The 14,874-nt window shown below is 48.6% G+C and overlaps 1 protein-coding gene across 2 annotated transcripts in view; it reads left to right on the forward strand.

Annotated features, from left to right (window-relative positions):
* LPIN2 (lipin 2) overlaps positions 1-14,874 on the forward strand; it is a 324,290-nt gene that overhangs the window by 164,016 nt on the left and 145,400 nt on the right. For both annotated transcript variants that reach the window (XM_063923550.1, XM_063923549.1), the window contains one exon: positions 7,497-7,783. In XM_063923550.1, coding sequence (XP_063779620.1) covers positions 7,497-7,783 — 287 coding nt within the window. The remainder of the gene's footprint in view (positions 1-7,496; positions 7,784-14,874) is intronic.

Below are 14,874 nucleotides of genomic sequence, written 5' to 3' on the forward strand. Positions count from 1 at the left end.
CCCTAGAGAGTGACATCACCATTACAGGCAATTTGCTCCGCCTCCTCACCAATATTTTCCTCATACATGTCGACACACACGTACCGACATACAGCACACACATAGGGAATGCTCTGATAGAGGACAGGACCCACTAGCCCTTTGGGGAGACAGAGGGAGAGTTTGCCAGCACACACCAAAACGCTATAATTATCCAGGGACAACCTTTATATAAGTGTTCCTCCCTTATAGCATTTTAATATATATACATATCGCCAAATCAGTGCCCCCCCTCTCTGTTTTAACCCTGTTTCTGTAGTGCAGTGCAGGGGAGAGCATGGGAGCCTTCCCACCAGCCTTTCTGTGAGGGAAAATGGCGCTGTGTGCTGAGGAGAATAGGCCCCGCCCCCTTTTCGGCGGGCTTCTTCTCCGGAGTTTTAGATATCTGGCAGGGGTTAAATACATCCATATAGCCTCAAGGGCTATATGTGATGTATTTTTCGCCATACAGGTATTATACATTGCTGCCCAGGGCGCCCCCCCCCCCCCCCCAGCGCCCTGCACCCTCCGTGACCGCTGTGTGAAGTGTGCTGACAACAATGGCGCACAGCTGCAGTGCTGTGCGCTACCTGATGAAGACTGAGAGTCTTCTGCCGCCTGGTTCCGGACCTCTTCATCTTCAGCGTCTGCAAGGGGGGTCGGCGGCGCGGCTCCGGGACGAACCCCAGGGCGAGCCCTGTGTTCCGACTCCCTCTGGAGCTATGTCCAGTAGCCTAAGAATCCAATCCATCCTGCACGCAGGTGAGTTGAAAATCTCTCCCCTAAGTCCCTCGATGCAGTGAGCCTGTTGCCAGCAGGACTCACTGAAAATAAAGAACCTAAAAACTTTTTCTAAGTAACTCTTTAAGAGAGCCACCTAGATTGCACCCTTCTCGGCCGGGCACAAAAACCTAACTGAGGCTTGGAGGAGGGTCATAGGGGGAGGAGCCAGTACACACCATGTGATCCTAAAAGCTTGCTTTTGTGCCCTGTCTCCTGCGGAGCCGCTATCCCCATGGTCCTGACGGAGTCCCCAGCATCCACTAGGACGTTAGAGAAAACTGATTATCGCCCACAGTACCCGGTGGTTTTGCCAGCAAGGGGGATAAGGCTTAGACCTGAAGCCCCAACCCCAGGGCGCCATTTCCAGCAAGTGTTCCCACCCTGGAGCTGCATCTCTGTCTTTCCTCACTCCCTGTCAGTGTCTGCGGTGCCATTACTCCTCAGCTCACTGTTCCTGGGACTGCTTGGGCAAATCCTCCTATGTAAAGCCGCCTGGTTGTCAGTGCTGTGACTTTACATGACACTTAAGTATTCTACCTGCCTTTTTAGTCAGTGTTAGTAAGAAAGAGTGCATTTAGTCAGGGGTTTTTATAGTACAATTACCCTGTGATATACATCCAGTTTCTTACTGTGTAGTGTTATATCTATTGACTATATAACTGTGTAAGCTAGTCCAGTGCAGTATTATTGTCTGTAATAACCTCTGCATTGTACAAACTGTGACTATTTGTGTGTGCATTGATAGCTGAGTGGTGTCCATCTCGTGTCTTTCACTCAACTTGCTATCCCTATATTCTATAACCTGAGGGGGCTTGGTGCGTCAGGTGTTATTTAATATAGGATTTTCACAAAGATATACTGTATTACGTATTTTTCTCTGTGATTTAGTCACCATATCTCTCCTTTATCTCTGCTGTTGCTGACTACACTGCGCAGGGGTTTGGGTTTAGGGATATAGTGCTGCTAATAATTGTACTGTGTTACCTGATACTGCAAGTTATATCATGTCTGCTTCTGAGGGTAACGGTTCTGGGGCGGAACACACTGCTGGTGTTGCTGCAGCCACAGGCACATATGGGGAGAATATAGCAGCTGTGGGCTCTGGTTCTGGGGGCTCCTTGCCCCCCAGTGGGACTGAGGCAACTGAGGCACATACTGACCCTCCGTGGGACACTTTTTCCACGCTTCTGCATACGCTAGTTCATAAACTAACACCCCTTATGGGACCCCCAATGCCGGTACAACCATATGTGGTCCCTGCAGCTAACCCGCTGTGGGCGGACGATTTATCTGCTCAATTAAAGAAGTTGAACCAGTCCCTGACTACTAAAAAGTCTGACCAACGCTCGCCTAAGTCCAAGAGGTCCTCTAAGCATGCGCTCGTCTCCTCACAATCCACTGCTGTCACTGACATCTCGTCTGATGAAGACCGCACATACACTGACCCCACAGGTTCTGACTCCGATACGGCTGATGGGGAGGGTAGTTCACATGTGGATGTTCCTGATCTTTTGGTGGCTATTAAGTTAATTCTGCAGATTACTGATGATCCCGCTCCATCCGTTCCTCCTAAGAAACCAGATAGGTTCAAGCGTCAGGAGGTGATTAAACTAGTTTTACCTCACTCTGACCACCTAGTGGATATAAGTCAGGAACCCTGGCAAAGCCCAGGTACGAAGTTTGTGCCTCAAAAGAAGATGCTGGCTCGCTATCCCCTCGCGCCAGAGCTGTCTAAGAATTGGGAAACACCTCCTCCAGTAGACTCACATGTGGCTAGGATGGTGGTTTCCTCAGCTCTACCTGTCACTACCATCACGTCTCTAAAAGAGCCTACGGATAAACGTGTCAAGGGTTGTCTAAAAGCGATTTACACCCTCACGGGTGCTGCACAAAGGCCCACTATTGCAGCTATATGGGCGGCAGAGGCTATTGAAGCATGGGCCTTGGAGTTAGAAGCTGAAATCTCCTCTGACCATGCTAGACAATGCTTGTCATATATTGTCACAGCTTCTCGCTATATTAAAGAGGTGGCTTCTGATGCTGGTATCCTAGCAGCCAAGGCCTCTACTACGTCAGTCCTGGCTCGCAGGATATTGTTGCTGAAATCCTTGTCTGTGGATCTGGACTCTAGAAAAACCCTGGAGGTACTCCCTTTCAAGGGGGATATTCTGTTTGGGGAGGACTTAAATAAGATAGTTGGTGACTTGGCTACTGACAAAACTGCCTGTCTGCCTACTACAGCTCCTTCTGTGTCGAAGGCCAAAGGCACGTCCTTTCGCCCCTTTCGTCCTTCAGGTAAAGCAAAAGGTCAGGCGTACCATAAGCAGGCCCGCACTTCCAAACCTGGTAAGCTGAAGCCCAAAAGAGCCTGGGCTGCCCGTCAGCCAGCAGCCAAGACCGATAAGCCTGCCGCATGACGGGGCGGGCCTCCCCCTGGGGGATCCCAGGGTGGGGAGCCGGCTTCTAGGGTATACCCAGGAATGGTTGAAGACCACTTCAGATGCATGGGTACGGGAAGTCTTCACTCGAGGTTACGCCATAGCCTTCAAAAACCGACCCCCTCATCGATTTTGCCAGACAGACGTCCCGTCGGACCAGACAAAGGCAAACACACTGCATTCGGTGGTACAGACCCTCCTGGATACAGGAGTCGTAGTACAGGTGCCTCTTGCTCAGAGGGGCCGGGGGTACTATTCTCCGCTGTTTCTAGTCCCGAAACCGAATGGGTCCTCCGGCCCATTCTCAACCTCAAGGCACTGAACAAGTTTGTGAAGGTTTCCAAGTTCCGTATGGAAACCCTTCGCTCTCTAGTTCTGGCCTTGGAACCTGGGGACTACATGGTCTCCCTGGACATACAGGATGCTTACCTGCATATTCCTATAGCAGTGTCACATCAACAATACCTTAGGTTCGCTATTGGCAACCTCCATTACCAGTTTCGGGCGTTACCTTTTGGTTTAACAACGGCTCCGCAAGTCTTCACCAAATTTATGGCGGTGAAGACGGTGGTACTCCGCCGTCAAGGGGTCAGGATACTGCCGTATCTGGACGACTTGTTAATCCTGGCAAATTTCCCAGATCTTCTCCTGCGTCATCTGGATATTACGGTCCGGTTTCTACAAGCCCACGGGTGGCTCATCAACTGGAAGAAATCCTCCCTGGTCCCTGCTCAGAGCATGGTGCATCTGGGAGCGCTGTTGGACACTCACAACCAGAGGTTGTTCTTGTCTCAGGAGAAAGTCCTGAAACTTCAGGACAGGATTCGTTGCTTCCTTTCTCGTCGGCAAGTGTCGATACATTCGGCAATGCAGGTGCTGGGCCTCATGGTATCAGCATTCGACATGGTGGAGTATGCTCAATTCCATTTTCGCTCCCTCCAGAAGCTGATTCTAGCCAAGTGGGACGGCCTGCCTCACCGGATCAGGTCTCAAATGATCTCTTTGACTCCGGAGGTCCGTCTGTCGCTGCTCTGGTGGCTCCAGGATCGACAATTGTGCAGAGGCCGTCCCTTCTGGATATACAACTGGGTCCTGTTGACGACAGATGCCAGTCTAAGAGGTTGGGGCGCGGTGCTGGAGCAGCACTCCTTGCAGGGTCGGTGGACCAAGGAGAAATCTCTCCTCTCGATCAACATTCTGGAATTGCGGGCGGTCTTCAATGCGTTGAACCTAGCCCAGCAATTTGATTCAGAACCGTCCTGTTCAAGTACAGTCGGACAACGCTACCACAGTGGCTTACATAAATCATCAAGGCGGCACTCAAAGCCGTTTGGCAATGAAGGAAGCCTCACGGATTCTACGTTGGGCAGAACGCCATCTACCGGCAATATCGGTAATATTCATTCCGGGAGTCCTGAATTGGGAAGCGGACTTTCTCAGTCGTCAGGACGTGCATGCCGGCGAGTGGGGCCTCCATCCAGAAGTGTTTCAACTCCTCGTGTAAAGGTGGGGTCTTCCAGATGTGGATCTGATGGCGTCTCGGCACAATCACAAGGTTCCGGTCTTCGGAGCAAGGACAAGGGATCCTCAAGCAGCATTCGTGGATGCGCTGGCAGTGCCGTGGAGGTTTCGGCTGCCGTACGTGTTCCCTCCGGTGTCACTCCTGCCCAGGGTAATTCGGAAGTTCAAGCAAGAAAAAGGAAATCTGCTTCTCATAGCTCCGGCGTGGCCCAGACGGCACTGGTTCTCAGACCTGCAAGGCCTATCGTCAGAGCGTCCACTTCTACTTCCACAACGCCCAGACCTCCTCGTTCAGGGCCCCTGTGTCTACCAGGACCTAGTCCGGCTGTCTTTGACGGCGTGGCTCTTGAAGCTTCCGTCTTAAGAGCTAAGGGTTTTTCTGAAGAGGTCATTAAAACTATGTTGCGGGCCCGGAAACCGGCCTCTGCTCGTATTTACCATCGGGTCTGGCATTCCTACTTTGTTTGGTGCACATCTAATTATGACGCTTCCAAGTTTAGTACAGCCAAACTTTTGGCTTTTCTACAGCAGGGCCTAGATTTAGGCCTGCGTCTGGCCTCCCTCAAGGTTCATATTTCTGCCTTGTCGGTGTGGTTTCAGAGAAAAATTGCGACTTTACCTGATGTTCATACTTTCACTCGGTGTGTTGCGTATCCAACCTCCCTATGTCCCGCCTGTGGCTCCTTGGGACTTGTCGATGGTTTTGGAGGCATTACAAGAGTCTCCATTTGAACCTCTTGGTTCAGCTGACCTTAAGTGGCTTTCCCTTAAGGTGGTGTTTCTGTTGGTTATTGCCTCTGCTAGAAGAGTGTCGGATTTGGGTGCCTTGTCTTGTAGTTCCCCATATCTGATTTTTCACCGTAACCGGGCGGTTCTTAGGACTCGTCCCGGATATTTGCCTAAGGTGGTTTCTTCGTTCCACCTTAATCAGGAGATTGTGGTTCCAGCTTTTGTCTCTCCTGATTTGTCTCCCAAAGAGCGGTCTTTGGATGTGGTACGGGCTCTCCGTATCTATGTGAAGAGAACTGCTTCTATTCGAAAGTCTGATTCTCTCTTGTTTTGTTTGGATTTCACAAACGTGGCTGGCCTGCTCACAAGCATACCCTGGCCAGGTGGATGAGAATGGTGATTGCGCATGCTTATGTGAAGGCTGGTCTGTCAGGTCCTGTTCACATTACGGCCCATTCTACTCGGTCTGTTGGACCTTCTTGGGCGGCCATTAATCAATTGTGCAAGGCGGCTACGTGGTCCTCCGGAAACACGTTCATAAGGTTCTATGCCTTCAATACTGCCGCTTCCCAGGATGCTTCCTTTGGACGCCGGGTTCTTGTGCCCGCTACAGTGCGTCCCCTCCCATAAGGAACTGCTTAAGGACATCCCCATTGTCCAGACTTTTGGAGCCCAGTGTACCCCGCAGCAGAAAACGAGTTTTATGGTAAGAACTTACCCTTGTTAAAACTCTTTCTGCGAGGTACACTGGGCTCCACAAGGCGCCCACCCTGACGCACTTAGCTTCTTTGGGTTGATATGGCATTAGCCGCTGACACTTCTCTTGTCGTGAGAGTGTGGTGTATGTGGGTACTAACCGTTGTCGTCTCTTTTCCTGCTACTGTATTGGGCTGGTTAACTAAACTGAGCTCCTGTGCTGGGGGGCGGGGTGATACAGGAGGCGGCGATATGCATCTTGGCAAGAAGGTCAAAGCTTTGAGCCTGTTGGTGCCTCGGATCAAGATCCTACTCTACACCCCCATTGTCCAGACTTGTGGAGCCCAGTGTACCTTGCAGAAAGAGTTTTAACAAGGGTAAGTTCTTACCATAAAACTCGTTTTTTAGTATAATATGCTTTTTTTAAGAAGTCACGGCGTGTCCTGCCTGTAGTCACAGCATAAGAAAAAAGACCGGAGTGTTTTGTGTTTTTTTTTTGTATGTTTTTTTTTTTTTTTTAAACATTTGGTTTAACCCATGGTTTAAACCAGCCAACCCTGATATGGAACAATGTCTTCTAAAGCAAAGAACATAATATGTAACATATAAAGTGAGGTGGGCTAGAAATAAATGCAGTTTTTTGGCAGGAGAGTGGCGTTAAAAATCTAAAAAAAATAAATAAACAAGAACAAAAGCTTACTCGCCTTCCAGATGCCAAATGTTGTGGTCTACTCTGTCAGCATGCCACGTCTCCACGTCTCCCATGAATTTCATGTTCACATGACTTAACCATATCATTGGTTATCCCATGCTGTGCACTACCTAAACACTCAGATTCTATACACACTCACACTCGCTCTCTCTCTGTCCTATACACAGCATGTTATATCACGCACATATAACCACTATAAGACTTCACAGGGCTTGGTAAATGAAGGTTTCCATTGGTGTAGTGTGCGTTGGTAGAGGTGCCCCCAATGAGAATATGCTGTCATGTTTCCTGTGTAGAAAGTACAATATCCATGTATATTGAAGTGTCTGGGAAGTAAAGTTAATAGTGCTTAGGCCATGAAACGAAGCCACATGATCCAAAAGGAATAGCATAACAAGTTCAAATATTAATTACATTTTAAATGAAAATGCAATTTCTCCCTGTGGAAGTAAAATCTATAGGTGGGTATACAGGTCACAACCCATATGCTCACCTTGTTTTCTTGGAGCTGTGAAATTACCCTTAGTAATATTAGCTGTACCTGTGCGCTGGCTGGCTGGAGAGTCACTCCTTTCCTGCTTATGTTGTCTTGTCTTTAGGAACAAGTCCCTGCATACTTGGCTACCTCACCAATACCCACAGATGGCCACTTCTTCAAGAATGTCTACAGCCACTTGCCAAACTCTGGTGAAGAGGAGAAAACATCTCCGTTTTCCCATACAATGGAGCCTGAGAATATTATTACAGGGTCTGTAAAGAAGAAAAAGAGGAAGCGAAGGAGAGTGAAACATGAAAAAAAGGAAGATATTCCTTCTCCTCCAGGTGTGGAAGACATCTTTGAAATTGAAATAAATTCTGATGAGGAAAGCCAAATTCCACCTCCAAGGTAACATCACAAACTGAGACCATTCTAAAACTGAATGTGGAGTAATGGGAAATAGCACCATGTGTGGTGTGCAAGTTGTAGTTATTATTACTAATCTGAAGCTAAGATTGTCATAGTTCCAAAGCCACTGGTATGAAAAGTGCAAAACATTTTAGCTATTAGTGACTGAAGTAGCGCAATCATACTATAAATCAGCTTTAGTAAAGAAGGAGTTTTAGAGCCTATTAGAAGATGGTAAAGGTGATTGTGCTGGGGCAGTATCATGAATTCCGTATACCAGATGAAATAGGAACATGACAACAAGAGCACAATTGAAGGACAGCTAAACGCAAACATTTTTTCCAACCTACCCTATCCGCTATACAGTACATGCACACTTGTGCCTTCTCCTCACCTCTCATGAAGGGCTTTTTGTCCCATAGCAACATGGTTACCATCTTCAGTTAATCAGTTCAGTTACTGACGTACAAATGTGTCCATTAACATGTAGCCTCCTTGCATGTTAAACAGCCCTTCTAGTCATGTGCAATTGTTTTCCGTTAAAATGCATCTTATTCACAAAATGATGCAAAAAAAATGCACAAGCAGCATTTGCTGATTAAAATTATATGTGGCATGTCTATACTCTGTGTCCGACCGTGGCTGTAACTGTATACAAAATGCTACGCTACAGCGTTTTACTAGAACACACTGTAATGTAGCAGGTTGTATGCAGATACAGCCGCAGTTGAACACAGAATATATGCATGCCGCATATTGTTTTAATCAGCAGAGTCTGTGCGTCTTATTGGCATAGTGATGTGAAACAGACACATTTTTGGCAATTATAGAGACACCCAATGTTAACGGGAGCTGCACGGGACCTGTCAGCTCACTCACGTCAGGCTTCTCCCACTGCGTAGGTATTGAAGAAATGCAGGAGGAAACATCTGTTTAATGGGTGCAATATGTACAGTGCACACAGGCACCTTGGTCCAGGAGGCCACAAGCCACACAACCTGCACCTAGATTATTATACTTACTGCTTCGTTGGCCTGGCACTGGCTTTAGAGCTCAGAAATCACCAGGAAAATGGCAACCGTGGTTTCCCAGTTATTTGCACAAGTGCAATAAAGATGTCCCGGGAACAAGGTGTAGGCTCCATGTTACCAGAGACCTGCACATGCTCAGTAGATTCGGCACAATACCAGAGTATACTACGCCGCCGAAGAGGAGTGGGCCTTAAACTGCCTTCTGTAAATTATGCTTATACTTTTACATAACCTTTATTTCTCTTACGTCCTAGAGGATGCTGGGGACTCCGTAAGGACCATGGGGATAGACGGGCTCCGCAAGAGACCTGGGCATTTAAGAAAGACTTTAGGTATGGGTGTGCACTCGCTCCTCCCTCTATGCCCCTCCTCCAGACCTCAGTTTACTACTGTGCCCAGAGGAGACTGGGTGCATTACAGGGAGCTCTCCTGAGTTTCTTGTCAGAAAGTATTTTGTTAGGTTTTTTATTTTCAGGGAGCCTGCTGGCAACAGACTCCCTGCATCGAGGGACTTGGGGGTAGAGAAGCAGACCTACTTCTGTGAGTTTCAAGGCTCTGCTTCTTAGGCTACTGGACACCATTAGTTCCAGAGGGATCGGTACGCAGGTCTCACCCTCGCCGTCCGTCCCAGAGCCGCGCCGCCGTCCTCCTCACAGAGCCGAAAGATAGAAGCCGGGTGAGTATGAGAAGAAAAGAAGACTTCAGAGGCGGCAGAAGACTTCATGATCTTCACTGAGGTAACGCACAGCGGTGAAGCTGTGTGCCATTGCTCCCATACACCTCACACACGGCAGTCACTGTAAGGGTGCAGGGTGCAAGGGGGGCGCCCTGGGCACCATATGAACCTCTTTTCTGGCAAAAATAGACATATATACAGTTGGGCACTGTATATATAATGAGCCCCCGCCAGTTTTCAGTATATTTGAGTGGGACAGAAGCCCGCCGCCGAGGGGGCGGGGCTTCTCCCTCAGCACTCACCAGCGCCATTTTCTCCACAGCACAGCGCTGAGAGGAAGCTCCCCGGACTCTCCCCTGCTTAACCACGGTGAAAGAGGGTTTTGAAGAAGGGGGGGGCACATAATTTGGCGCATTTACACATGTACAAACAGCGCTACTGGGTAAACATATATTTATATAGTGTTTTTTCCTGGGTCATATAGCGCTGGGTGTGTGCTGGCATACTCTCTCTGTCTCCAAAGGGCCTTGTGGGGGAACTGTCTTCATATAAGAGGATTCCCTGAGTGTGTGGTGTGTCGTTACGCGTTTGTCGACATGTCTGAGGTAGAGGGCTTTCAGGGGGAAGAGGAGGAGAGAATGAGTGTGGTGTTTCCGTCGACAACGCCGACACCTGACTGGATGGATATGTGGAAGGTTCTAAGTGCTAATGTAAATTTATTGCACAAAAGATTAGACAAAGCTGAAGCTAGGGAACAGCCAGGGAGTCAACCCATGTCTGTCCCTATGTCGCAGGGACCTTCGGGGTCTCAAAAGTGCCCACTATCCCAAATTGTAGACACAGATACCGACACGGATTCTGACTCCAGTGTCGACTACGATGATGCAAAATTACAGCCAAAAGCGGCTAAATGTATTCGATATATGATCATTGCAATAAAATATGTTTTGCATATCAGAGGAACCCCCTGTCCCTGACACGAGGGTACACATGTATAAGGGGAAGAAACGTGATGTAACTTTTCCCCCCTCACATGAGTTAAATGAATTATGTGAAAAAGCTTGGGAATCTCCAGACAAAAAACTGCAGATTCCCAAAAGGTTTCTTATGGCGTATCCTTTCCCGCCAACGGACAGGATACGGTGGGAATCCTCCCCTAAGGTGGATAAGGCATTAACACGCTTACCCAAAAAGGTAGCGCTGCCATCCCAAGATACGGCTACCCTCAGGGACCCTGCTGACCGCAAGCAGGAGGTTATCTTGAAGTCCATTTACACACATTCTGGTACCTTACTCAGACCGGCGATTGCGTCGGCCTGGGTTTGTAGTGCGGTAGCAGCATAGACAGATACCTTATCAGCGGATATTGAGACCCAAGATAAAGATACCATTTTATTGACCCTGGGGCATATAAAAGATGCGGTCTTATATATGAGAGATGCTCAAAGAGACATTAGTCTACTGGGTTCTAGAATCAACGCGATGTCCATTTCTGCTAGACGAGTCCTATGGACCCGGCAATGGACAGGTGATGCCGACTCAAAGAGGCATATGGAGGTTTTACCTTACAAGGGTGAGTAATTGTTTGGGGAAGGTCTCTCGGACCTGTTCTCCACAGCTACAGCTGGTAAATCAAATTTTCTACCTTATATTCCCTCACAGCCTAAGAAAGCGCCACATTATCAAATGCAGTCCTTTCTATCACAAAGAAACAAGAAAGTACGAGGTGCGTCCTTTCTTGCCAGAGGTAAGGGCAGAGGAAAGAAGCTGCACAACACAGCTAGTTCCCAGGAACAGAAGTCCTCCCCGGCCTCTACAAAATCCACCGCATGACGCTGGGGCTCCGCTACAGGAGTCCGCCCCAGTGGGGGCAGGTCTTCAAGTTTTCAGCCACATCTGGGTTCACTGACAGGTGGTCCCTGGGCAATTGAAATTGTTTCCCAGGGTTACAAGCTGGAATTCGAAGAGGTACCTCCTCGCCGGTTTTTCAAATCAGCCCTACCAGCTTCTCCCCCGGAAAGGGAGATAGTGTTAAATGCAATTCACAAATTGTATCTTCAACAGGTGGTGGTCAAGGTTCCCCTGCTTCAACAAGGGAGGGGATATTACTCAACCCTATTTGTGGTCCCGAAACCGGACGGTTCGGTCAGACCCATTTTAAATTTAAAATCCCTGAACCTATACTTGAAGAGGTTCAAGTTCAAGATGGAATCGCTCAGAGCGGTCATTGCCAGCCTGGAAGGGGGGGGGGCGGGGTGGATTTTATGGTATTTCTGGACATAAAGGATGCATACCTTCATGTTCCCATTTATCCACCTCATCAGGCGTACCTGAAATTTGCGGTACAGGATTGTCATTACCAATTTCAGACGTTGCCGTTTGGGCTTTCCACGGCCCCGAGGATTTTCACCAAGGTAATGGCGGAAATTATGGTGCTCCTGCGCAAGCAAGGTGTCACAATTATCCCGTACTTGGACGATCTCCTCATAAAAGCGAGATCAAGAGAGCAGTTACTGAACAGCGTGTCACTTTCACTGAAGGTGTTACAGCAACACGGCTGGATTCTCAATATCCCAAAGTCACAGTTGGTTCCTACGACTCGTCTGACTTTCTTGGGCTTGATTCTGGATACAGACCAGAAAAAGGTTTATCTTCTGATAGAAAAAGCTCAGGAACTCATGACTCTAGTCAGGAACTTATTGAAGCCAAAACAGGTGTCAGTGCACCACTGCACTCAAGTCCTGGGAAAGATGGTGGCATCATACGAAGCCATTCCCTTCGGCAGGTTCCATGCGAGGACTTTCCAATGGGACCTATTAGACAAGTGGTTCGGGTCACATCTACAAATGCATTGGTTGATCACCCTGTCCCCCAGAGCCAGGGTATCTCTCCTGTGGTGGCTGCAGAGTGCTCACCTTCTAGAGGGCCGCTGGTTCGGCATTCAGGACTGGATCCTGATGACCACGGACGCGAGCCTCCGAGGTTGGGGAGCAGTCACGCAGGGAAGAAACTTCCAAGGTCTTTGGTCAAGTCAAGAGACTTGTCTTCACATCAACATCCTGGAACTGAGGGCCATATACAACGCCCTACGTCAAGCGGAGACCTTACTGCACGACCAACCAGTTCTGATCCAGTCAGACAACATCACCGCAGTGGCTCATGTAAACCGCCAGGGCGGCACAAGGAGCAGAGTGGCAATGGCGGAAGCCGCCAGGATTCTTCGCTGGGCGGAAAATCATGTAAACGCACTGTCAGCAGTGTTCATTCCGGGAGTGGACAACTGGGAAGCAGACTTTCTCAGCAGACACGACCTGCATCCAGGAGAGTGGGGACTTCATCAGGAAGTCTTCGCACAGATTGCAAGTCAGTGGGGACTGCCCCAGATAAACATGATGGCATCCCGCCTCAACAAAAAGCTGCAGAGGTATTGCGCCAGATCAAAGGACCCTCAGGCGGTAGCTGTAGACGCCCTAGTGACACTGTGGGTGTTCCAGTCGGTTTATGTGTTTCCTCCTCTTCCTCTCATCCCAAAGGTGTTGAGAATAATTAGGAAAAGAGGAGTACAGACAATTCTCATTGTTCCAGATTGGCCACGAAGGACCTGGTATCCGGATCTACTGGAAATGCTAACAGAAGATCCATGGCCTCTTCCTCTACGACAGGACCTGTTGCTACAGGGGCCCTGTCTGTTCCAAGACTTATCGCGACTGCGTTTGACGGCATGGCGGTTGAACGCCGGATCCTAGCGGAAAAGGGCATTCCGGATGAAGTCATTCCTACTCTGATAAAGGCTAGGAAGGACGTGACAACTAAACATCACCGTATATGGCGAAAATATGTTGCTTGTTGTGAGGCCAGGAATGCTCCTCCGGAAGAATTCCATCTGGGCCGTTTTTTTCACTTCCTACAAACTGGAGTGAATTTGGGCCTAAAATTAGGCTCCATTAAGGTTCAGATTTCGGCCTTATCCATTTTCTTTCAAAAGGAATTGGCTTCTCTCCCAGATGTACAGACTTTTGTAAAGGGAGTGCTGCATATTCGGTCTCCTTTTGCACCTCCGGTGGCACCTTGGGACCTTAACGTGGTGTTGAGTTTCCTTAAGTCACACTGGTTTGAACCACTTAAAACGGTGGAGTTGAAATATCTCACTTGGAAAGTGGTCATGTTGTTAGCCTTGGCTTCGGCTAGGCGAGTATCGGAATTGGCGGCTTTGTCTCATAAAAGCCCCTATCTAGTTTTCCATATGGATAGAGCGGAATTGCGGACCTGCCCTCAATTCTTGCCTAAGGTGGTGTCATCCTTTCATATGAACCAACCTATTGTGGTGCCTGTGGCTACGCGTGACTTGGAGGATTCCGAGTCCCTTGATGTGGTCAGGGTTTTGAAAATTTACGTGGCCAGAACGGCTAGAGTCAGGAAAACAGAAGCACTGTTTGTCCTATATGCGGCCAACAAGGTTGGCGGCCCTGCTTCAAAGCAGACTATTGCTCGCTGGATCTGTAACAATTCAGCAGGCTCATTCCACGGCTGGATTGCCGTTACCAAAATCGGTCAAGGCCCATTCCACGAGGAAGGTGGGCTCTTCTTGGGCGGCTGCCCGAGGGGTCTCGGCACTACAGCTGTGCCGAGCTGCTACTTGGTCGGGTTCAAACACCTTTGCAAAGTTCTACAAGTTTGATACCCTGGCTGAGGAGGACCTACTGTTTGCTCAATCGGTGCTGCAGAGTCATCCGCGCACTCCCGCCCGTTTGGGAGCTTTGGTATAATCCCCATGGTCCTTACGGAGTCCCCAGCATCCCCTAGGACGTAAGAGAAAATAAGATTTTAAACCTACCGGTAAATCTTTTTCTCGTAGTCCGTAGAGGATGCTGGGCGCCCGTCCCAAGTGCGGACTACTTCTGCAAGACTTGTATATAGTTTTGCTTACATAAGGGTTATGTTATAGTTTTCATCGTTCTTGGACTGATGTTATGTTGTTTTCATACTGTTAACTGGTTAGTATATCACAAGTTATACGGTATGATTGGTGTGGCTGGTACGAAACTTGCCCTTGGATTAACAAAATCCTTTCCTTGTACTGTCCGTCTCCTCTGGGCACAGTTTCTCTAACTGAGGTCTGGAGGAGGGGCATAGAGGGAGGAGTCAGTGCACACCCATACCTAAAGTCTTTCTTAAAGTGCCCATGTCTTTTGCGGAGCCCGTCTATCCCCATGGTCCTTACGGAGTCCCCAGCATCCTCTACGGACTACGAGAAAAAGATTTACCAGTAGGTTTAAAATCTTATTTTTGATAGTGAAAATATTTTAGTCTGTCTTTAACCCTTATAATGGAAGATTTATTACCGGAATCGGTATGGGATGCCAGCGCACGGGATGCTGAATATC

Source organism: Pseudophryne corroboree, chromosome 5, assembly GCF_028390025.1.
Source record: "Pseudophryne corroboree isolate aPseCor3 chromosome 5, aPseCor3.hap2, whole genome shotgun sequence".
Taxonomy (NCBI): Eukaryota; Metazoa; Chordata; class Amphibia; order Anura; family Myobatrachidae; genus Pseudophryne; species Pseudophryne corroboree.